The sequence below is a fragment of the Drosophila kikkawai genome, chromosome 2R (genome assembly GCF_030179895.1).
Source record: "Drosophila kikkawai strain 14028-0561.14 chromosome 2R, DkikHiC1v2, whole genome shotgun sequence".
NCBI lineage: Eukaryota > Metazoa > Arthropoda > Insecta > Diptera > Drosophilidae > Drosophila > Drosophila kikkawai.
The window spans coordinates 22358004-22382518 of record NC_091729.1 but is presented as its reverse complement, the minus strand read 5'-3'; the positions used below and the strand labels follow the sequence as shown (position 1 = coordinate 22382518).

The following is a 24515-nucleotide window of genomic DNA, read 5'->3' as shown; positions in this document are numbered from 1 at the left end:
CCTTATAATTCAATGCCCTCTTTGGAACCAAGCTCACAACTTATAAGAATCAGCAATATATATATGTGTACTTGGCCGTAATAAATCGGAGTTGTCAGCAAACTATATCATGTGCTGGAAAATAAAAGAAAAGGGAACATGGTAACAAAATGAAATATTGGCACAAATTGCAAAACAATTTAAAGGGAAATAACATTTTTTATATTTTTTTTTGGGGGAAGAAAACATGCAACAGAAACCACAGCTAGGGATTGTCTGTAAAAGAAACTTTTCCTGTATGGGCAAAAATAAATAACAATTTGCAATTTTTTTTAATATATATTTTTTACAGGCCATTAAACCTAAGGAAAGCATAATAATTAAAGTTTTTGAAACAGGAACCGAAAAGTTACCTGTTAAATTGATAATAAACTAAGGCTGAAAAAGGCTTAAATATTATTAAAAAATAAACTTTAGTGTTGAGTCCAGAATTAACAACTAAACATGGGTTTAATATATTTAATGAACGTAATTTATAAATGAAATGTAAGAAGCGCTTGACGATTTTACAGCTAAATAAGACATTTCCGCAGCAATTTAAACAATTTAAAGACAAAAAAATAATCAAATCAAAGAGCTTGATATATATTATACAGATAATAAAGTAATTTATAAATTATAATAAAGACAGCAATCCAAATTTAGAGTTTCTTATGCCTGAAATTGCCTAATGAATGAGAGTATTAAAACAGCAATTTTAAGATGATTTTCGGTAAATATTTTAAGACCTATAATTCAATGTGGCATTTGATTTGTGCTTTCTGTTTGATGCGCGTATTTATGGCTCACTCGGAAAGCCGTAAAGGCATTGCCAGATCCACTCAAAAGATACCACGCACTCGTAATAGATATCCAGCAATAGCCGCGATTTGGAGAGTCAGCTTTCTCGGTCTCAGTTACCAAAAAGTCAAAGCCAAGTCGCTGCTTCGCTGGCCACTCAAAGCTCCTCTCTCGCGGGCTGTTTGTTGTATTGTATTCCGAGTTTTCGGTTTCTGTATTTTTGCTTGGCTGCTGCTGAGTTTGCGGGTTTATTGTTTCTCCGTTCGGGCCTGGCTCTTGATTATTTTCTGTTCCGATTTTCATTACGTGACCCGAAGTCTTGGCAACAACTCGGCGGCTCGGAGACTTAGAAGCTCAGAAAGACTCAGTGACGAGTGAGTGATTTTTCAGCCTTATTTCCCCCTAGAGCTCTCTATGGAGACTGGGGACAGTCAGTCTTCAGTGAGCGTGCGTCGGCATTGGCAGCAAGTTGGCTAAAAGCGGATCCGATCCGATATATACCGATCCACCACCTCCTTCGCAGTGGCCGTCCAGTGACCGCCCTCTCCCCCTTCGATCTCCTCTTGGTTAGTCAGTTAGTCGGTTTTGCCAGTTTGCACTTCGGCTTAGCATCTGCCCAAAGTCGTGCTCCGAGCCATTAAATCAAGTGCAAAGTGAAACCCTCACGGGGTGGTGCAATCGATCGATCGAAAAATCGGTGGAAGTAATACAACTAATGATCGCAGCGAATAGCGTTTGCCAAATCCAATTGCCAAACAATCCGAGGCGGAAGTGACGAAAGAGTTCTGTTTAGTTTTAGAAAAGTGTAAAGTGAATCATTGTTGTTGTTGTTGTTGTTTTTTTTCTGCCGTTCGCTAGTTTGGTTTGCGGAAAAATCAGCCGTTGTCTTAGCTCTTTGATTTTCACTTAAATGTTTGTTTTCATAGATTTTCCAGTTTTCCTCGCCGCTCGCAGCCGCTCTCTTTGCGTGAGTCCGTGTGCGTGAGTGTGCAAGAGTGTGTTTTTCTTGAGTTACTTGAGTTTTTCGCGACACCGAACTGAGTGAGTACGTTTTTCCAGGCTTTGCTGGAAAATTCATGGGCAGCAAAACAAATCGAGCCAGAATGTTGTTTACGATTTCCGATGGCTTGCAGTAGTAGCTCTTATTAATATTTTATGTTTTATATTCTGGAAACTTGACGCGTGGCTTCTTTTTTTGGCCAGACGTATTCTTCATAATTATTTATATTTTTATTAAGTGTGGCCTAGCTTCGAACTTTTATGTCGCAAACCGGTTTGCCAAAAATTTGTCTGGAAATACAAATAAATAAAAGTAAAATTCCAAACCCAATTGTCAAAAGCTAAAAAGCCCAATTCTAGCTCCAGTTCGTTTTTTCAGTCTTTTGATTGTAAATCAAAAAAATTTCCTATATTAAATGTACAGTTTTTTTTTTATAAAGATAACAAGCAATCAAAATTTAAAAAACTAGTAACAAGATGCCTTAAAGTTCGTTGCTTGAGTCTTTTGATTGCCATTGAACGGAATCTCAATTATCTCGACAAAATAAAAGGTTCAATCAGCCCGCTTTGTATCTGTTTATTTTTTTTTGGGGATTTCAATGTTAAGGTCTCTACACAGACAGCAATTTAATGCTAATGCCCAGCCCAAGTGCGATTTGTTCGCTATGCTTTTTTCCCCCCTCTTCTTGGGTTTTTTATGGCGCATTGAATCGCACACACCGCTCCCCTACTCACTCCTCCCCCGTTGTCGCACAAAGTGTCCATGTGCCTAGCATAAACAAAACAAAATTATTGTTACACATTTGGTTGCCAAGGCGGAAATATATAAAAAATAAAAATCAAGCAAAAATGCGATCAATTCAAATGGCATCTGAATCGTATTGAATGGAATGAAATAAAATCATAACAGCACATGAAGAGAAATCAATGCTCGGGCCGAGATGAGAGAGATCTGGTGTTCATCGTAAAATAGAAAGTGACCAAAATGGATCTTTAGTCATAAACAAAACCCAAAAATTCGTCACAGTTAGAGGATACCCTAACAGGGAAAGAGAGTCTCTCGACTAATTTCTTATACCATTCATTAGGGTCTATCTTTAAATTTTTGCTTAGTTAATGCCTAGGGCTTGAATTTGATATTTGCCATTTAGAGAGGCTGCAAAAGAAATTTACAAATATTTAATATGCAGACACAGTTGCTGCTATATACATATATGCGTACACATACTCCGACGCAAAAAGACCCAGCTGGGTTTCAGTCATTTGTCTAAACAGAAATTACGAACGAAGCTAAACGCAGACGTAGCAAAATTATGCAAATCTTAGGGCATATAATGGCCACGGGTATATCTCTAAAAAATATATATCTGTATAAAAGTGTTTGTTTATGTATATAGCGACCCATGTGCTTCTCTAGTAAAAATGCAAAATAGGAGATGAGCACAGACCCTCAGACCCCAACAACAAAAGGCTCTTTCTAAGCTCGCTTCATTGCATTTTGCTTGGCGAATATGTATATTCAAGTGTCATAATTGAAAAAAGATTAAAAAGGCATACAAAAGATAATGCAATGTTTGCTTGAAAAGCACTATAAACAAATCTATAAATTTCAATTAATTTTTAATAGATTTGAGCTTAAAGTAAGGTTAATTTAGCTATGAATTTCTAAATTTCTGTTATTAAGATTTACCTAGACACTTTTCCATTCGTATTCTTATCGATTCTTTTTACCAATAGCTTTAGGCAAAGGTCAAATTAAGCAATATATCAAGAAGATTTGTATCTTGAAGCATACAAGGTCTTTGCCCCAAATTTAGAATAAGCCCCATAAACCAATGTCAAGTTCAACGATCTGATCTGATCTGATCGGAGCCCTTCGAAGCCATCAATAACTCAAGCTGTCTATCCCGAAGCTAAAAACCTGTTGGTCCAATCCAACGAAGAACTCCACGAAGCCAAGCAAAAGTATTACAAATACGCCGTGAAAATATGACAAAAATGTTGCTGGGCCCAGGCCAAAATGGCGATGTGTTGAGGAGACTCGGCTCAGAGATTGAGGAAATGAAATGCAAATCATTTGGATGGGGGCCAGGCCAAGAGCAACAGACAACAGAAAACTGAAAACTAAAAACTAAACACCGAAACCAGTTAACTTCGATTGGTTCAATGCTGGCCGATCTGGCGGCATTCTGTCTCAGATCCCAAGAACCTCTCAGGCTTCTCGATTATAATTTGCATAATTCTGGAGACTGCCACATGGCAGACTTTGCTCGAAAGCGAAAATCGAAAATGTGTTGAGTCAGCGCCTGAAAATTGTTGAAGGGAAAAGCCAACGAAGGTTTCTATTTTCTGCGAGGCTGTTGGGACCAGTCAGTTGGCCAATTACAAGCGAATCAATTAGCGCTTTGGTGTTAGCTGAAACATAGAAATGCGCAACTATAACATCTGTATTTCCGTACCAACTTTGAGGGAGAGCTAGAGATCGATGTTCATCTGCATACAAAGAAACCGCAGCACGACGATCTCTAGAGATCGACAGCGATTTGACCGTGACCGTGCATTTTCATTAAGCCAAACGTTCCGGCTTCAAACTCCAAATATATATGAACAAATATATGTATATAGATAGATATTGCTGGGCCTACGGATGGCCACCTCCTCCTCCTCGAATGGACAACTCCACTCGAGATCTCTGCGCCGGGCGGCCTTGACACAAATTTGGAAGCGCCGATCGAGTCACACGAAAATGTTCAAAATTAATCTCTCCTCCAACAAATTGTTACGCATTTCGTTAATTATCTTTTCCACCTGTGTACACCTGTACAAAGAGCTTGGACAACGCGCAGAGCCGCGCGCTCCTTGTGAGATCTAACTACATCTTATACCTTGGTTTGATTTCTTTTTTATTTTTCGGTTTCTTTTTTTTCGGATATACGCGTCATTTGCCATTAATTAGTCGAGCTATTGATGGTTGTGACTTTGGTTGGAGCTAACAAAAGGCGGTCTTGTGAATGGTTTGGCAGTTGGGCAGCGGGAAAGTACAGTTAACAGTGTTGGGCAACGGCCATGAGTTTTGGGATCGAAAGTGTGGCGGTGGGTCGAAAGTTTCTTTAAAGTGGTATTAATTACCCTTGGGTTTAGCCGCTCTAATCAATTTGGTGATTTGTGTAAGAGGTTAATTAGAGTTAATTGTGGGAAAGTTTAGGTGCATAATGCACAGGAAATTCACCAATTAAGTCTGTAGTGTTGGTGAGCTATAATATTCTTAAAATGCAGTGCAACAAAGGGTTTAATGGAAAGGAAAAGATTATTTCCTATCAGCAGGCATAAATTATATGTATTTACTTATGATAATTGTACTTCAGAAACTACTTTAGAATTACAGAGGTGAACCCCGTTATAGTTTTACCTGTAATTACAGGTAACGTTCGATTACCTTGCTGGCTATGTGAATAGACGTGTGACGTTTTATTTACTCGTCAACTGAGTTCCCAGAAATAATTACCATTTATTTACACTTGTTTACTAACAAGGCACGCTTTCTTCCGGTGAATAAGTCAACGGAAAACTAACAGAAATGTGGGAAGATTTTTCCCTTTACTGTTCCCTTTATCAGTTTCTGTGGAAATTCAAAACCTTTTGGAACGATTTTCAATGTCAGGGTAATTTTATTTAAAATAAACAAGTCTTAAATCTTTTCCAAAAAAATTTCCTTGATGACAAAATTTAACCTGACATTGAAAAATCGGCCCTTACTGGTAATGTATTATATATTTTGTCGTTGATTACATTAAAATATTAATATCCTTATGCTCATTGTTTAGTAAATCTTGTTTAATTGAATTTGTCTTAAAAAAAAAAGGTACATGTTGGTATAACGTTAATTCACCAAGCCCGGTTGATATTAATTTAAAACAAACTTCAACTCCCAATTTTCAGTTTCCAAAAAGGTTCTTAGCCTGCAAGGCAGCCGTTCAAGAAAGAGTTAGGAAGATTGGCCATATGAAAACTAGGTCCTGCCACCTCTGATGGTATGTTGAGACGCCGCAAGGTGCTGGGCTCGGGCGTGGGTCTGCGTGTAACCGCCAGGCGAGTCTTGATGGTCATCTTGAAGCGTGGCGGCATTACTGGCTTGCGCTCACGTTTGCGCTTGGGCTTCGATTTCTTCTCCTTTTTGGGGATGGCACGGAGCGGCTTCGGCATCAGAGGAGCGTTGGACAGCGGCTCGGGCTGTGCCTCAATGGGTTGCGGATAAAGGGCTGCCTGGTGGTAGCTACGCCTCTGGCCGCCGCGTGTATAGGATGGCGGATGGATCGTAATTTTTTTGCGGCGCTGATGGGGCTTCAGCTGCACGGTGGTCTCCGCCTCCTGGTTGTCGGGACAGGTGTGCCAGGAGTGCCAGTACTGCGATTCCACATCCTGATCGCGTTTCTTCTGCCCGGACTTGGAGGGTTGATTTGGATCGAAGACCAACGAAAGGTTTCTAGCCTTCCACGCCCTATCTTCCGCTTCCGCTTTCGTTTCCGCTTCGGGCCTAGGGTTTTTTCCTTCGCCTTCCGCCTTGGGGTTCTGTACGCGCAAGTCCTCCTCTTCGGCTTCTGGTTTCTTTTCAGCCTCCATGAGCTCCATGAGGCGTCTCTGGAGGCTGGAACCCGTAGGCCGGCTTCTCATTTGCCGCCAGTCCTCTTCTTCAGCTTCTGGCCTCCAGCTTTTTATCCGAAAGTCTTCTTCTTCTGCTTCCGGCCTCCGACTTCTTACCCGCCAGTACTCTTGTGGCCTCAGGCTTTTTGGTGGACAGTCCACGTCCCCTTCTGCCCTCGGGCTTTTTACTCGCCAGTCCTCTTCTTCCGCTTCTGGCCTCTGGCTTTTAAGCTTCCAGAACAAGTCTTCCGCTTCTCCCCTCGTTTTCACTCGCCAGTCCTCTTCTTCCGCTTCCGGCCTCCGACTTCTTATCCGCCAGTACTCTTGTGGCCTCAGGCTTTTTGGTGGACAATCCACGTCCCCTTCTGCCCTCGGGCTTTTTGGTGGACAGTCCACGTCCCCTTCTGGCCTCCGGCTTTTTGGTGGACAGTCCACGTCCCCTTCTGCCCTCGGGCTTTTTGCTCGCCAGTCCTCTTCTTCCGCTTCCGCCCTGGGACTTTTCACCCTCCAGTCCTCTTCCGGGTTTTTTTCAGCCTCCATTAGCGTCCTGAGACGCCTCTGAAGAGCAGAGTATTGGGACGGACCTCCCATACGCCAATCCTCTTCTTCCGCTTCCGCCCTGGGACTTTTCACGCGAAAGTCCTCTTCTTCCGCTTCCGCCCTGGGACTTTTCACCCGAAAGTCCTCTTCTTCTGCTTCCGCCCTGGGACTTTTCACGCGAAAGTCCTCTTCTTCCGCTTCGTTATGCCTTCCCAAGAGATTCTTCAGGCGCCTCTGGAATTCAGAATATTCCGTACTCGTTAGCTGTTTCTGGAATTCGGGACGGTATGTGATGCCCGAAGTATTGATTTCCCTTTTTGCTTCCGGCCGACTCTGCCATCGTCGGCGATTCATCTCGATAATTTCCGTCTGCCGCTTCTGATGATCGGCAGGATTCTGCATAATGCTGAGCTTCCGGCTCTCTATTTTTTCCTGATCGCTATTGAAATGCTTTTGGAACCTCTTCTGGGCCTCCAAGCGCCGCTCGTGTCGCTTTTGCTCATACGCCTGTTTGGAATGACGGTATAAGTTCTTTGCCATGTACAAGCGATCATTGCAATGGGACTCATATCCGATATCATTCAAGTCGGTCGCCTGGCTATCCCGCCAGGGACTCTCGCGCGGAGGCTTAATATTGCTCGGCGAATTGTAGATTGCTTCCATACGAGACTGGGTCAAATCATCGAAGGTATAGCGTTTGGTGTAATGCCGCTTCTGCAGACAACGGAAGAGACGGGACGAAGGCACGACATGACGGTTTAGGCTGCCGATTCGCCAGCAGTATGTCGCACCCAGTCGGCCGACCTTGAAAGTATTCATATTGCCAAAAACGGTGTCCTCGAAGGGACAAAAACTGATAATTTTGATTCCGTACTAAAAATTTAATAAGCCAAAACTATGTGGTTACATAAATTTTCAACACCAAAAAATGACCAAAAATTTTGTGTACTGAAGACTTTGAAAACTAGAAATACTATCATAGGTGGGCGCCTAGACAGTCCAAAATCGAATGAAAAGTCAATGCTATCTTGGATGAACAAGGGAAAAAGGGGTCAATGATCCAGGGCCTACTTGATGTCTTAACTGGCTCTTGAAAGAGGGTCTTAAGAGGTCTTTAAAATGTAGATATTTCACTTGAAAAACCTTAATTTTTTAGCAGCTTTTTCCAATAACTTAGAAGTAAAGCTTGTGTGGTGATCCTCATCCTTTCATGATTTTTATAATTTTTTTAAAATTATTTATAGGTTAATCTTATATAAACCTCTTAATTCTTGATTCTTTGGCAGCATTTCCTTTGTTACCAACTTTTAGATGCATTACCATGATTACATGAAATCCCAAGCGGTCTGCCTTTGAAGTGTACTTCACATCCTAAAAAAAAGCAACTAAAAAAAAGGGTGATAAATAAAAATAGTAATAAGTGTGGAAAGCTTAATTATATGCAGGTCTAGAGCAATGTCTAGACACTAACCTTCCGGTAGCCATAACCGCAACGTGCACTCCACTTCCATCTAATTTTGATAACAGATTTATAATGCACTTCCGCTCGCAGCTCAACTTGACACACTGAGGAAGGTGTCGTCTAGCTGGTTTCTCGGTCAAAATGCCCTCGATAGCCGGCTTCATCTTTCTTTTTCTTTAAACTCTTCACTGTTAGGCTAATGAACGTGAACCAAGCGATTTCATGGCTCGTTTCCTTGTCTCTCTTGTATTTCCTGCAGCTTGCCCCAACCGATTCCAACGCTCAGCAGCAAATTGGCGCCGCCGACGAATCTCGAGCCCTACACCATGGCTGTCATCACGGAACATGGCGGCACCAACTCCACCTCCGACTGCCCAACGGAGAACAACAACACCGGAATAGTGGCGAACGGGAAGCTCCGGATGAACGGTTCCACCCAGCGGCAACAGCTGACAACGGCTCTTACAATTCCGGAGTTCTTTGCCCACAAAAATATCTTCCTCACCGGTGGCACTGGATTTTTGGGCACTGTTCTGATTGAAGCTCTGCTGGACACACATCCGGACATTGGAACCATTTACGTCCTGGTGCGGGGCAAGCGCAAGTTCGATCCGAACGAGCGGATTCGTCGTCTGCTCCAAAAGCCGGTAAGTCTAGTGGCGTTGCGGGACACGCCCCATTGACATGGATTTGCGCCCCCGAGGGCGACAGGGCATGTCATTAAAGCCAATTACGAGGCTTTTTATGAAGCGTTAATTTGTCCAAGTCGCCATCTCACCTCAAACGACCTCTTCCGTTGTGAGCCGAGATCGGCGGCGTTTTTAGTTTCTTTTTTAATTATTTTTGTATTTTGACAACGAATATGGGTTACGCTTTATAGAATAATAGTAGAAATAATGCCAGAAATAATAATATTAATAATTATTTTAGGAATTTCGTGTCGTTAACATTTATTTTCTTGTTATATAGTTCTTAAGAGATTTTCTTTTGTAAATTTTATTGTTTCGCTAAAACTTGTCTCTTGAATATGATATAATATAAATAATACAATAACTTAAGATATAAACAATATAATTTACTTGAAAGAGCATCCAATTCGGCGCAAACCTTCTATTCTGTTTGCTCTTTCTCCTTACGAGACTCTTCACATATTGTTAATTATATTTTAAACGCATTTTTAATGGCGTAACCAAAAGCAGTTAAAAGCAAATGCTTTGTTGTTTTTAGACATTGCTTACCTGTTAGTATTTTATTCACAAAAAAAAGGCTAAAGTACAAGAGAAGAAAACACTTAACTCTCAAAGCTAACAATCAAAATTTGTGCGGCTTAATGTGGGCGTGGATATTTACCAAGCCACCTTTCGACCGTGGAGTCATTAATTTCTTACAACCGAAAGTACACTGGAAATATATATAGATACTATTAATTTAAATATCTAATTATGCAAATATATTTAAATGTCCCTTTATTAAATATAGATTTTTGAAAAGTACTCGGAGAAAACCCTGGCCAAGGTGGTCCCTGTTGTAGGAGAACTGAGTGAACCGAACTTTGGCTTTGCTCCCGAGCTCCTGCAGGAGCTTATTGACCGCGTCAATGTGATCTACCACAGTGCAGCCACCATCAAGTTCAGCTCTCCGCTGCGCACCGCCATTCGGACCAATCTCACGGGAACCATGCGCACCATCGAGTTGGCCAAACAGTTGAAACAGCTTTCCGCCTACATCTACTGCTCGACGGCCTTCTGTAATAGCAATAATCGCGGCCTGATTGCCGAGGAAGTGTACAAGTCACAATTCGATCCGTACGAGATGATGAAGATGGCCGAGGACGATGCTGCCTGGGAGGACTTCACTGATCAGAAGTGCAAGGGTTATATCCGGGATCATCCCAATACGTATACGTTTACCAAGAATCTTTCCGAAAATCTGCTGATGGCCGAAATGTCCGGATTGCCAGCAGCCATAGTCAGGCCATCGATTGGTAAGTCGCTTAAAGCGGGTTTCTCCACCTGTTTACACAACATAATAGCTGTGGTTAAGCCTAAGATTATCTTGCCATATAATCAAAGTTCGGCACTTGACGAAAACTCAACAGCCACTTTCATAGGACGATAATAGACACGTACAGTGTTTTTAATTGATTATAACTGGACAACATGGTTGTTTTCACACGTTATGTTGTTATACGGCAGCTTAACTGATGCCAGAAAGTGGTCTTTTGTTGTTTAGTTTGTTGCTTTTTAAGTTTAAATTACAAAATTAAGTCGGGTTACTTAAGGTTTAAAATACTTCAATATTTAACTATAAAAAGATAACCCTAAACAAAACTTGGGGCTAAATACCGTTTTCAAAAAAGTGTAGTAACTAATTAACCCCTCAATTTCTTGCTCTACAGTTTATGGTACCTTGGAGCACCCAATGAAGGGCTGGGTGGGCAATGCAAACTCTGGTCATCTCGGCTTCCTCGCCGGTTTCGTGAAGGGAATCTTCCGAACGATGTGCGGAAGTGCAAATGCTGTGATCGACATCATACCATGCGACTATGTGATCAACTCATCCCTGGTCATGGGCTGGTACGTGGGCACCCGGAAGCTGGAGCAACCGGAGATCATCCACTGCACCTCCGGGGAGGTTAACCCGCTGACCCTCTCCGAGTTCTGTACAATCATCAATGACAGCGTGGAGCGGCATCCGCCCAATAGTTTCGTATGGAAGCCTGCGACGAAACTGCGCAATGGTTGGCGTTACAATCTATTCTTCTATCTTTTCCATTTGCTGCCAGCGATGGTTTTCATTATACCAGAGAAGCTTTTCGGAATTGGAATGCCACAGCACACGTAAGATACAGATTTATAGACTTAACTTTTACCATAATAATAATATTTATGATATCTTACAGGGCCTACGAGTACATGCGGGTGTTCCAGAAGGGCACCAAGGCCTTCGACTACTTTCTGGACAAGGACTTCCGCTACTCTTTAAAGAATGCCCTGCGCATTTCAGCTTTAATACCGGAAAGCGATCGGAGACGCTATAATTTCGATGCCAGCCAGTGCGATTGGTCCGAGTTCATCGATCGCTGCCTGATTGGCATTCGGCGTTTCTACTTCAAGGAGTCGGCAGTGACCACAGAATGGCATCGCAACTACTGGAAGGTGTAAGTATACTTTGCTCTGTATGAAAATCGTATCTGATTACTATTTTGTTTTCCCATTAGCTTTAATTTCCTCTACTATGCGGGCTATGCTGTCATCTTCGCCGTCCTGTACTTTTCACTGACCTTTTCCCTGGGCCTCCAGCTTGGTCTTACGCTGGCGGTTCTGATCTGGGGATTCCTGGTATGGTTGTAGCCTGGACTCGTGCATCGCCAGACTTTGGATTGTGCAATATTTCGAGCGCAATCTCCAATGCTCCTGCACTTGGTTGTTCGTTTCCATCCGTAGTTTGTTCTTAGTAGGGTATCATGTATTTTATCTTTAAGTCTATTCACACAAGCCAAGTACAAGTCAGACAAAGAGTTGTAATATAATAAAAACTAACTAACTATCAGAGCAACACTAGATACGAATCTATCTATTCACACAGCAATGCAAAAGTAGCCCAAAACTTAGTCACATTAACTAAACACTAAATGTTAAACTAATGAAGGATTTGTACATTGTTGTCATAATTATCCGGTTTATAGTCAAATAGTCGAAGAATACGAGAACTAAACTTTAAATGTGTAACTATTATTCCAATAAATATGATTTTAATGTTAAGGAAAATCTTTGGAAAAGTGTTTTTATTTGGGATTATGGTTGAATAACGTGGAAAAGATTCAATCTTTCAATTGACTGAAACAACTTTTGGGTTTTTGAACCTGGTTACCTTACTAGAGTTGTCAAAGATTCGTTAGTAAAATATATAAATATTTCCAGGACCGACCCTGATTAGGAATATAGTATACTGGTATTACAAGGACCTTACTCTCTCTATAAAGTAAGGTTTCTATATATTTTTACACGGATTTGACATATCTTATACATTATTACACTACTTTTACAAGAGTATCTTACGGATTTCTACGTCGTTCTGAGCTGAGCAATTTACTAGTTTCTAAAACTTCCGAAAGTGGCGCTTTTAAAAGAGAGAAGAAACTTGTTAATCGAAAAAACAGTGAATTCCCGATACAACCGACAATATTAAACCTCCTTTGGGGGATACATCTATATAGTATGACTATTTAATTTATATAGATTAGTTTAGGGGTGTTTCCTGAATGTTTCCTTCTGTTAAAGGTATTAAATTGCCAGGACTAATCACAAAATGGTTTATAGTTAGCATCTATAGATACTTTTTATAAACATATAAATAATTATAAAGTGCCGAAGTTGATCAAAAAGTTAAATACAAGTATTGGGAGTAATTTTCCAGGACCTTAAATTTTTTAAGAAATAATAAATTGGATTTAAAAATTTATTAAAAATCTGTTCACTTCTCTGGGAGTTCACTGTGACCTTAATAGTTATCTCTTGAACTTTCTCTCTCTCGCTCTCTCGCTCTCTATGTATACATATATATTGTTGCAAACTCTCTTTGAAAATTAACTTTAACGATCGTATTCATATTGTAAGAAAGCAACTTCACATAAGGCCCAATTTACTCTACTGAATTAAAAAAATTTATAAAATAAAATTAGAGAGTTCTATTAATTCATTTATAATATAGAATATATATATCAGAAAGCCCAAGTTTTATATGTGAGACTAGTTTACGTAGATCAATTCAACTGTTGCTGATCAAGAATATCTTATGTATCTTATACTTCACTTGCAAACATCTGACTCAAATTATAAGACTCTCAGATAGTGTATAAAAATTCAACAACATTTTTGACTGAATAACTGGTTTGCCCGACTGACGATCGTGATAATGACGATCCGGCCTGGCAGCCGAGCACATTTCCGTGGCCATTCAGCGGGCAGACATTCAGTTGAAGTTTTACTCTTGCCGGCAAACGTTCGGATATCGGAGCAATTCGTAGGATCGCAGATCGCTCACACAGATACTCAGATACACAGGCGGCGTAACTCTCACACGTGCAGTTGCACTGGTGTTTGTACTTTGTTTACAGTCGCATCGCAACAACAACAATAAAGGCAGCGGAGTAAGAGATATATATGTAGAAAGAAAGGAGACGAAGCAAACGAAAACGAAGAAGAGGCAGTAAGAGAGAAGAAAATACGTGGAAAAGAGAAATTTCGACGTTCTAAGCCAAGTCTTGCTAGTCTGAAACAAATAACCAAATCGTGCGGCTAACTGCAACGGCTGGCAGAATTATTGGCAATAACCACACCTGCTGAGTAACCATGGCCAGGTAAGTGTATGTTATTGCTAAACTCTACAGCAAAACAACGGTGTTTTTGTGATCTTTAGTGGTATATTTAATTTTGGTAGCCCGTCTGACCGCTTTCAGTCAGCAGCTTTTTCTCTTTTCTCCGCTTTCGGGTGTCATTTGTGAGGTTAGAAATGCGGTGCAAAGTTCGAAATGCGACAAAAATCTGGCAAGAGATACGTATGCAAAGTACAGGCTTAGTATCAAAATTCTAAAGTTGTAGATGTTTCCTAGCACAAATTGTTGAAGATTGGTATTCAAAGATACTTTATCTTTTTTAATTTGTAATTTAGAGCTCCAAGTTCATGTTCATATTAGGTAATTCCAATCTTAAGAGTGGATTTTAAGCCAAACTAATCATCAGGCATATAAAGAAGGTCTTAAGAGTGGTGAGGTTCTTTTTTTAAAGACTTCAATTAGAGCCTAGCTCCCTTGTGATCTTACTTCCATTAAGAAAAACTTTAAAATCTTATTCAAAACTATTCTTTATCTTATGGTTTTGACTGTTGAAGTTCACTTACTTAATTTTAGATATTACCTAGGTAAACAATATATGTATATACCTACATATATTCCGTACCTCTACGACCTTTTTAACTGTCAGATCAGGGCTCAAGTTTGACTATATACTATATAATTAACTGCCACTCGCTCGACACTTTCTTCGCAGCCCGAGAATCTCTCACCTGGAAAGTTTAACTTCCCTTAGCATCAACAATGGAAAATTTTTGTAAGCCACCTAAATGTGAGAATAAAATGCAAATAGGATTAACATATCAATTATTTCGCCCTAACATTGACATGTCTAGTAATCCCTATGCAATAACAAGACCTCAATAGTTAAACTGGAAATCGAGCGGAAAATTACAGGTTAAATGAAATCAAAAGAAGCCGAAGGGAAACAAGATCCTGACAGGTTGCTAAATATTTTCGGAACACGGCATCATAAATAATAATTTGCCCAGAGATTTATGTCCCGGCACAAGGTTGGATGCAGTTGGTAAGGTCAGTTACCCAAAGTCGAGTGCCTTAATGGCCCCGAGGTGCCCAAGCGAGCAGTTAAGTTTTTATGCAAGCTAATGATATAGTGGTTCTTAACGCCAGCAATTAAGGAATGCGGTAAACTGTTGCCAATGAATGCTACTGAATTATGCAACAGTTTTCCAGCGTTATTTTCCGTTAAAGCTTTCAAGCGTCATATTTGGAAAATTAATTTTAAAAAATGTTAAACAATGAAAATTTATAAAGGAAATTACCTAGAAAACTTAATTACTTAGCAAAGTGTTTAATAATAATAATATTTTTAATAATTTAAGAACTATTTCCATTATTATTTAATCTTAAACACGTTTCTAGGCAAACCAAAACCTAATTTGAAACAAATTTCAAGTAGCACTGCCACCATAAATCGTTTCACTTAATTATCCCAGATAAGCCTGTGACTGGTCAATGGAAAATCTAATCTCAGAAGCAGGCAGTTGATTTCCAACTGATAAGAAAGTTAATTTGCAGCCTTAAAACTTGGCCAAAAAGAGAGAAATGAGCAAAACAGCGGGTAGCATTTTAAGCTAAAAATCTGTCCAATAAGTTATTAGCCATTTGCCTTGATTGGGTTCACCTACCTGTAGTCCCTTTCGTTTGCCTTCCCTTCGTTGCCAATCTGCTAGCCACAAAGTGAAAGCTTCATTTAGTTGGCTTTAAAGCAAGCTCTTGAGCTGTAAGCCTGGCCAAAACGATGACTTGCCTTTTTTTCTGGCATGTAAACATACATAAGCACCTGCAAAAGCTTCAACTGCACACTTTATCACATTTTGAGGTGTTTGCCACCTCGAGGGCCTCCTTTAATTGCTCAAAAGAAAATTTGCATTTGCGGTTTTTATTTTTTTTTGCATGCACAAATATAGGAATAGGAAATGTTGCATTTATTTGCTCCCATCCGAATGTGATTTGTTATGCAGGAATTATATCACGCATGGGTAGAGGGGGCAAACATAAAAGACATGAAAAAAACAGAAATCATCTTCAATGATCGTCATTATAAAATCATTTGGCATGACAAAAAAAAAAAAAAGGGGTAAAGAAAAAACTGGAGACAGCGAACTGTGATGGAGGTCATTAAAAGAGAAATGAAGTTGGCTAATTGAATGGTCAGGTTGCGTGTTTTTTGTTAAAGATACCACTATGTATATCCCCCTATGTTTGGTAATTCGATCGAAATTATTGGGTGTAGTACTTGAGAAAAGGAACTTCCGGCTCTGAAAGAGCCTATTTCAACCTAAAGATACTAAGATATCTTTAGCATCAATAGGCTAAGAAATTAATGCAGTTTTAATAATAGAATAAGACAAAGTAAGACCCCTTATAAACTATAAATCAACTACAAAACCTTAGATCTAAACCCAGGTCTCCAGGAGATCAAAGGCCAGTACTAACAACCATCTTAGAAGACCTCAAATCACTAGCATCGCTAGCTTTTAATTAACATTGAACGTGATCCATCCAGCATCCAGTTTCTGTACTCTCCCCCTTATTTAGTTTCCCTAGTTCATTTGCAAGTTATTCAATCGCAAGACAAGTTTCCAGTGGAGTGCTCGTTCCAAAGTACCATGAGAGCAGCATTCAGAGGCGACACCCACGACATGGATTTGAATGCCAGCATTAACCCGCCAGCCGGCACCTGCTAACAAATCATTAGTTAGATCAATATTAGAGGAATCCATACACAATGGGCACTTAGAACTTAGGGTCCACCGGGAGGGGAAACTGGTTTCCCGCTGGACAAACACAGTTGAAGATGATGCCCTCTCCCTCGGAGGTTTTTTATGGGTGAACGAGTGTCGTAAGCAACGGCATTTGCCCATTTGAATGGGCGATGAGAGAAAGTTTGGTTAATCTTTTTTGTGAGACATCTATAGATATAGTCGCTGGTAGTTGCATAAACATATGTAGAAGGCGGGCACAACTAATTGGAAAATACTCTGCGTCTTTGCAGCTCACCCATCACAGAATTCTACGGGGGACGCAATGTGTTCATTACGGGCGCCACTGGCTTCGTGGGCGTCACCATTGTGGAGAAACTCCTACGCGATGTACCCAACGTGGGCACACTCTACCTGCTGATGCGGGCCAAGAAGGGCAAGAATGTCCAGGAGCGACTCGAGGAGCTCAAGAAGAACTCCGTGTTTGATAAGTTCAAGGAGCTGCAGCTGGAGGCACGTCTTTCCAAGATCGTTCCGATCGAGGGCGATGTGGGGCTGGAAAACCTGGGCATCTCGCCCAAGGATCGCCAGATCCTGATCGACAATGTGAATGTGGTCTTCCATTCGGCAGCCACTTTGGACTTTTTCCAATCCCTGAAAGAGACCACTAACATCAACCTGAGGGGCACAAGGCGAGTGGTGGAGCTGTGCACGCAGCTAAAGAAGCTGGATGCCCTGGTCCATGTGTCCAGCGCCTATGTAAACGCATATTTAACCGAGGTCGAGGAGAAGCTGTATCCCTCGCCTGAAGATCCCGAAAAGATCATCCAGCTGGCAGAGACGCTCAACGATGATGCCCTCAAGGAACTGGAACCAAAGTGAGTTGGGATTTGATGATAAATTAACCAATCTATAATGGATAATCTTTGACAGACTGATGAAGGATCACCCCAATACCTACACCTTCACCAAGCACTTGGCCGAGCACGAGGTGGCCAATGTGGCCAGTAAATTCCCCTGCGGCATTGTCCGTCCCAGCATGAGTGAGTGTCCATTGAAGCAGACCTGCTAGCTTCTCCATAAACTAATACTCATCCTCTTACTTAGTCACCGCCGCTTGGAAGGAACCCATTCCCGGATGGACCATTTCAAAGAATGGACCGCAGGGCTTCTTCATGGGCGCCTCCAAGGGTGTACTGCGTCGCCTTCCCTTGGATCCCAACATCATTATGGACTACATACCCATCGATGTGGTGGTCAATGGCATCATAACCACCGGCTACTATGTCCACGCTCTGCAGGCTAAGAATGGCGGCCGCCCAGACGATCTGCAGATCTTCCACCTGACCTCCAGTACCTACAAGCCCTTCCGCTTTGAGCTGATGACCGACAAGATCAATGGCTATTTGCACGACTATCCACTGAACAGTGCCGTGTGGTATCCCAACCTGCGCTTCGTCAAGAGCCTCTGGGTGTTCCGCCTGGGCGCCATTCTCTTCCACTTTGTTCCCGCCTTGATTCTGGATTTGGTGACGAAGATTGGAGGCGGCAGACCGATGTGAGTAGCGGCATGATTTATGTATATGGTGAAAGTACTACAAAAACAGTGGCTAGTTGAGGGGGGTTTTTAATTAAGATATAAAGAAGCTTAAACTTGGTTTTTGCATTGCAAATTATGTTGCAAATTTTGGGTTTTTATGAACTTTTACCTCGTCTTCTTGTTTGCCAAAATTTCAGTTTATAATTTATTTTCAAGCCCAATTTATTATAATGGGATACGCAGATTTGTTAGCTTTGATAAAATGAACAGAAAGTTTTTATTATAGATACTATTTAAAACCTAAAATAATTATATAAAACCGATAAATTGATTGGAATAACATTTAGTAGGGTTTATAACATATATAACATAATATTTTCAACTCTTAAAAAGATATAAAGTTTCTTAAAATAATTTAAATATTAAAATTACCTTGTTTTTCTTATGCTTTCTTTTTAAATACAGCCTGATTCGTCTGCACAAAAACGTTTGGAACTCCCTGAATACCCTGGAACGCTTCATCTTCACGGAATGGCATTTCGACAACAAACGTTTGCTGGCGCTCTCCAAGGCAATGAATCCCGTGGACAAGAAGAAGTTCATTATTGATATTGGAGAGCTCAAATGGGATGACTACTTCAGCAATACGATTCTGGGAGTGCGCCAGTACCTCAGCAAGGAGCCGCCCAAGAATCTGGAAAAGGCACGTCGCAAGGACAAAATGTGAGTATCGAAAGGGTAGAAATCACAACACAGGTACTAAAGCTTATATCCAACAGCCTTCTGGGTCTCCATGTGGCCCTGCAGCTCAGCTTCTGGTATGGAATCTTTAAGCTGGTCGTTGGCATCACTGGAATTTCTGCCGCCAAGGGAGCCCTCATTCTGCCCGTCCTCTATTACCTGTTTGGACTGCTTTAAGGCGGCGATCACTTTTCCTCCAGTAGTTCAGCATTCTCTTAATGTTATTTATGCTAAATGCAACTTGTACAAGGTTTGGTTTTAAAATATAAAAATACAAACAGGAAATTGAGTTACCTTTTGGGAAGCTGGTTACAACTATACCCAGTAAGTCCACCAGTAGAACGATAAAAAAAAGGGTACTACAAAAAGTTGTTATTTAGAAGGATCTTTTTATTTATCTTCGTTCGTTCACTATTGAAAAATAGAACAAGTAACTGTGAAATCACAAATAGATGACGGTATACCAGGTGTGTTAGTTGAAGTTTGCCGGTTTTTTTGATAAAGAAAACACTCAATTCTCAAGAGAATGTGAAAAATTTGTTATTCAAAGTATTGACCGTTGGCTTCTACACATTTCGCTCATCTTTCAGGCAAAGTTTGGATACCATTCCAAAACAACTTTTTTTTCTTACGAGGCAAACCATTCGACGAGCCATTTTTCGACTTCTTCAAAATTGGCGAAGCGCTGCTCTGCCAGTGAGTGTCCCATTGATGCAAAAAGGTGATAGTCGGACAGGGCGAGGTCTGGAGAGTACAGCGGGTGCGATAATATTTCCCAATCAAGTCCTTTCAGTGTGTCCTTCGTCAGTTTAGCGGTATGAGACGGCGCGTTGTCATGTTGCAAGATAACTTTGCCATGTTTTCGGGCCCATTCCGGCCGTTTTTCGATCAACGTATTATTCAAATTGATAATTTGTTATCGGTAGCGATCCTTTTTAACAATTTTACCAAGGTTTTAATAACTTGAATTTCACGACATCACATGGGTCCCGCAAATTCGATTTACTTGGAACGAAACTCGACAAACTCACTAAGGTAAAAAAGTATGATGTTTTTATTTTGACGGAATGCGACTTGTGTATTTCTTTAGAATAATGTCAACAGAAAACAAGAAAGGAAGCTAACTTCGGCACGCCGAAGTTTGTATACCCTTGCAGATATTATTTCATTACATTTTACCTATACTTATTATGTTTACAGTTTGACAGTTACAGTTTTGCATTCCCAGCTTTACATTTTGTATACATCTACGGATCGGTTTATATGGCAGCTATATGATATAGATGTCCGATTTTTTTGAAATTTATACCAAAATTCTAGAATAATAAAATAAGCTTATATCCCAGAGTAGATGAAAATACGTTGAAAAACAACGAATCTATAATTTTTTTTCTATTAATTTCCCGATCGTTCCTATGGCAGCTATATGATATAGTCTTCCGATTTTCATAAAATTTTTACCAAAATTCAGAAATAATATAAAATGGTCATATCTAAAAAATGGTGCAAAAATGTTAAAAAACAGCAAAGTTATAATTTTTTTTCTAAAAATATATCGAACATTTGTATGGCAGCTATATGATATAGTCGTCCGATCCGGCCAGTTCCGACATATATAGCAGTGAGAGCATATAGAAGACTATATGCAAAGTTTCATTGAGATAGCTTTAAAACTGAGCGACTAGTTTGCGTAGAAACGGACAGACGGACAGACGGACGGACAGACGGACGGACAGACGGACATGGCTAGATCGACTCGGCTGTTGATGCTGATCAAGAATATATATACTTTATAGGGTCGGAAACGTCTCCTTCACTGCGTTGCAAACTTCTGACTGAAATTATAATACCCTGCAAGGGTATAAAAATGACACATATGCCGAATGATACAAATGTATATAGTACGGCTAGCGGCATCAACAGTAAAACCGGCAAACTTCAACTAACACCCCTGGTATATATATAAGGCTATAATATAAGATAGATTTTTATGCTATACATGCTAGAACAGTTGTTATATTTTGTTGTTTGATATTTAACAAAGAAAGGCTAAGTATGGCACGTCTATGTTTGTATACCCTTGCAGTTTTTAATTAGATCATATTTATATATTTTTATTTTTATAGTTTTTCTCTACATTTGCCGATCATTCATATGCTATGATATAGTCGTTCGATTTTTAAACATTAAACAGAAATTTTGAATTAATACAAAATGAACATATCTCCCAAATGAGATAAAACAAGAAAGAAAGCTAACTTTGGCCAGCCAAAGTTTGTATACCCTTGCAGGTAACAATTAAAATATATCATAACTAAGCCAAAAATGCATTAATTTCGATTCGGAAAGCAGTTTTGTGTTATTTTTTATTAATTTAAAAAAACTGCATACCAAATTTAAAATTTTATGAAATCAAAATTTTTGGGCATTTTTGCTAATTTTAATGATGTAACAACCCCTTATAAAATTTTGCAAAAATGGCCAAAAAATCGATTTCTTCCTGACATATCTAGAAAGATTCCCCTGTTGATGCTGATCAAGAATATATATAGTTTATGGAGTCGGAAACGTCTGCTTTTCAAAGTTGCGAATTTCTGACTATTATAATACCCTTCAGGGGTATAAAAACTCTTTAAAAAATATAATTTTTTGTTAAGTCAAAGAACAAATCCGTTATTTAAAATTCGTGAAATTAGGAAATATTGAAAAGTTTCTTAAATGGCCAGTAGTCCACAAAGGGTTAAATATATTCTGGTATATTTTATTAGTCAAACTCGAATACCTAAAATTAAATTATTATTCTGGTTTGTTATTTTCTATTTTCTTCTTTTTACCTTAATTTTTAAATAAACTTAAAAAAAATATATTTTTAAATTAGTACTTACCGCGCAGTGTGACCGCACTACTGGACGGAAAATACCAAAGTGCAGTTGAAACCAAACACAGCAGCAGCAACAGTTTGGTGCAGGGGCAACAACAAAGCGCGACCAGCTGGTCCAGTGCATCCCAAAGCACTTTCCCGAGACTGACCTGCAGGAGAGAAAAGCCCACGCTTTTCTCCGTGACCTCTTTGGCGAATACACAAAAATCGGGGACAATTTTCGGCTGAAGCCATGTTTTGAGACACCAGAAGCAGCGGATAATGCGGCGCTCACTACCAGACAGCGAGCACTCGGACTCGGAGTCGTGCTCCTCCACGACGGACAGCCAGGCGAGCCACGAGCGGATCACCCAGCGAGCGGACGTGTTCACCATCAAGGCCATGTCACCCAGGTGAGTCGGCGTGAAGGTCCAAAGTGCGGTGGTTCTTATCTCTAATCCGGAAATCTAATCTGACCCTTTAGACCCAATGCTGGCCTCGGAGCCTGGCTATGTTTGTTGCTCCCGCTGGCCCTCGGCGTCCGCCTGCTGCATTCCCCGCCTGGCTGCCAGGATCAGGCCCAGATGCAGTGGATCCTTGCCGTTTCGGCCGGCGGAATGGCCCTGGAAACCCTCTGTTTCTTCATCTACGCGTTCATTAAGACGGGCATCTTGGTCAAGTGTTTGGTGAGCCTTCTGCCCGGAGTGATTACGAGTTTGTGCTTCTGCCTCCTGGCGGACACCTCGCTCACCTTTGCGTTCTCCGTGGGATTCGTGATGATCGCCTCGTATCAGCAGATTTATATTTACACGCTGCGCGGCTTTGAGCAGTCCTTCTCCTACGGCGAAGCTTCTGTTTTTGTCCAGGGTCTGGTGCTCTTCGCCATGAGTGCTATTAATCGATTCAGCGGCCTATTCTGCGACGGATCCTGGGCAACTGATGAGTTTGACAAGCTCAACATGATCATGGTGGTAGGTATACTCAAACCTATTGATGTAGCTTTGAATTTTCATCACTTCTCTTCCACAGAATGCCCTCTTCTGGCTGCTGGTGTTTTGTGTGGCCCTCATCGCGCTTCCCACGCTAAGGAAACCAGTGCACTTTTACCTGTCGTTTGGTGTACTCTTGGCGGCTGTAACCTGTATGCCGGTCACGCAACCCCTGCCTCTGATTGCCCTCTTCCAGTTCCTTCTCCGGGACCAGAAACGTCTCAGCATCCTGGTCTTCTATCTGCTGCTGGTTCTGCTCACCTGCATCACCGTAGCCTGGCAGATTGGCAGCTCTTCGAGGGCCAATACACGGGTGCGAAAGATCTTCCACCTCCTAATCGTGCTGGTCTATGTCCCGGGAGTGGTCTACGAGTGCGCCCTGCTGTACCTGGGCACAGGAGTTGCCTTGGCTGTATTTGTGGTGCTGGAGCTAGTGCGTGTGCTGAAGATTCCTCCATTTGCTGACAAGCTGGGCGATGCCTTCCGTTCGTTCAAGGATGAGAAAGATGCTGGCGACATGGCTTTGACCCCGTTTTGCCTGCTCATCGGATGTTCAATGCCCCTTTGGTTGACGCCGTGCCCCTGCTCTGGCGGGGATGTGCTGGCCATGCTCTCGGGAATCCTGGCCGTGGGTGTGGGTGATACGGCCGCCAGCGTCGTGGGCTCTAAATGGGGTCGCAGCAAGTGGGGAAGTGAGTGGTTTTATACTTTTAATTCTTGGATTTACTAAAAAGACTGCAATTAATTCCTCTAGAATCCTCCCGCTCTGTGGAGGGCACTGTCGCCTTTGTGGTCTCCATCCTGTTCGCCGTCTGGCTGCTGGAGTTTGCCGGATTGATGGCCATGACCCAGGCCAAATGGTTCGCCACCATTTTCGCGGCTCTAAACTCTGCCCTCGTAGAGGCCTTCACCGACCAGGTGGACAACCTGGTGCTGCCGCTGATATTCTACGCAATCGTGGGGCTGGCCTAGGCTGCTGCAAGTGGATGTAAATATGTGACGTAGCATTCCCCGGTGTATTTATATGTAAATTAAACTTAGCATAAGGAACTATAAATAAATAAAAATACTCTGCTCTCCGTGTAACCGTTTCTGTTAATTAACAGCGGGCTAGCGGTGCTTTAACAGAGCTTTGCAACAGAATGTTAACAAACACGTGGGAATGCAAGTTCTTTTTTTGGCAAAAATACAACTTTTAGGCAAACAAATAACACAATTTCCGCATTTCTATATAAAGTGCAAATACTGCAGATTTTTATTGTATAACAATGGTAGCCGGACGACAAGTTCTTCATCGTCTACGGAGTACTGCAGGGGCGACGCTCTGCTTGGCCCGGTATTCACACAGTATATACGGCGTTTTTTGGGTGGGTAGGAAATAAAGATCCAGCTTATTCGAAGAGAGCGAAGCCCATGTCGTCGTCCTCGGACTCGGACTCTTCCTTCTTCTCCTCCTTCTTGGCCTCCTTCTTGTCGCCTCCAGCGGCGGCAGCGGGGGCAGAGTCGGCGGCAGCGACGGCACCGCCGCCTCCCACGGGCATGGAGGACAGCTTCTCGCGTCCCTCCTTGATGAGCTCCTCGATGCTCTTGCCGGCCAGCTCCTTGATGACCTTGGTCAGGCGCTCGGTGTCGACCTCAATGCCCACGGAGCTGAGGATCTTCTCCAGGTCGGCGTTGGCGGGGGAGTCCTTGCCGCCGAGGACAGCCAAAAGGTATGCAGCCACGTAACGCATGTTTAAGTCTTTATTTTATCGACACGAAACGTGATAGCAAAAAACACGACTTTCTTTGCAAAAGTTGTAAAGAAAAAGAAGGAAATAGCGGTAGGGCAGTGAGTCTCCCCCT

At 41.5% G+C, this 24515-nt stretch overlaps 5 protein-coding genes across 7 annotated transcripts; 3 read left to right on the top strand and 2 right to left on the bottom strand.

Moving 5' to 3' along the window:
- The first annotated feature begins 1135 nt into the window (after window positions 1–1135).
- Window positions 1136–12015, top strand: LOC108076461 (putative fatty acyl-CoA reductase CG8303). Of its 3 annotated transcripts, none has more exons than XM_017169344.3 (6): window positions 1136–1193; window positions 8721–9108; window positions 9941–10445; window positions 10860–11301; window positions 11364–11621; window positions 11682–12015. In XM_017169344.3, the coding sequence occupies exons 2-6, from the start codon at window positions 8788–8790 to the stop codon at window positions 11812–11814; spliced, it is 1659 nt and encodes a 552-aa protein (XP_017024833.1). In that variant the 5' UTR covers window positions 1136–1193; window positions 8721–8787; the 3' UTR covers window positions 11815–12015. The 3 variants fall into 3 exon arrangements, with proteins under 3 accessions (XP_017024833.1, XP_017024832.1, XP_070139682.1); XM_017169343.3 differs by lacking the exon at window positions 1136–1193 and adding an exon at window positions 1254–1385; XM_070283581.1 differs by lacking the exons at window positions 1136–1193; window positions 8721–9108 and adding an exon at window positions 9726–9857.
- On the bottom strand, window positions 5632–8007 carry LOC108076460 (trichohyalin). Its single transcript, XM_041776752.2, has one exon. It carries the CDS (start codon window positions 7816–7818, stop codon window positions 5773–5775), a length of 2046 nt encoding a protein of 681 aa, XP_041632686.1. The 5' UTR covers window positions 7819–8007; the 3' UTR covers window positions 5632–5772.
- Window positions 12016–13439: 1424 nt separating the features above from the next.
- Window positions 13440–19106, top strand: LOC108076519 (putative fatty acyl-CoA reductase CG8306). Its single transcript, XM_017169428.3, has 6 exons — window positions 13440–13823; window positions 16834–17418; window positions 17474–17583; window positions 17648–18098; window positions 18546–18803; window positions 18860–19106. The coding sequence occupies exons 1-6, from the start codon at window positions 13816–13818 to the stop codon at window positions 18996–18998; spliced, it is 1551 nt and encodes a 516-aa protein (XP_017024917.1). The 5' UTR covers window positions 13440–13815; the 3' UTR covers window positions 18999–19106.
- Window positions 19107–21746: 2640 nt separating this feature from the next.
- Window positions 21747–23756, top strand: Dolk (Dolichol kinase). Its single transcript, XM_017169357.3, has 4 exons — window positions 21747–22094; window positions 22166–22652; window positions 22711–23362; window positions 23425–23756. The coding sequence occupies exons 1-4, from the start codon at window positions 21964–21966 to the stop codon at window positions 23640–23642; spliced, it is 1488 nt and encodes a 495-aa protein (XP_017024846.1). The 5' UTR covers window positions 21747–21963; the 3' UTR covers window positions 23643–23756.
- A 138-nt stretch (window positions 23757–23894) lies between these two features.
- Window positions 23895–24483, bottom strand: RpLP2 (ribosomal protein LP2). Its single transcript, XM_017169358.3, has one exon. The coding sequence runs from the start codon at window positions 24401–24403 to the stop codon at window positions 24062–24064; it is 342 nt and encodes a 113-aa protein (XP_017024847.1). The 5' UTR covers window positions 24404–24483; the 3' UTR covers window positions 23895–24061.
- Window positions 24484–24515: the final 32 nt, after the last annotated feature.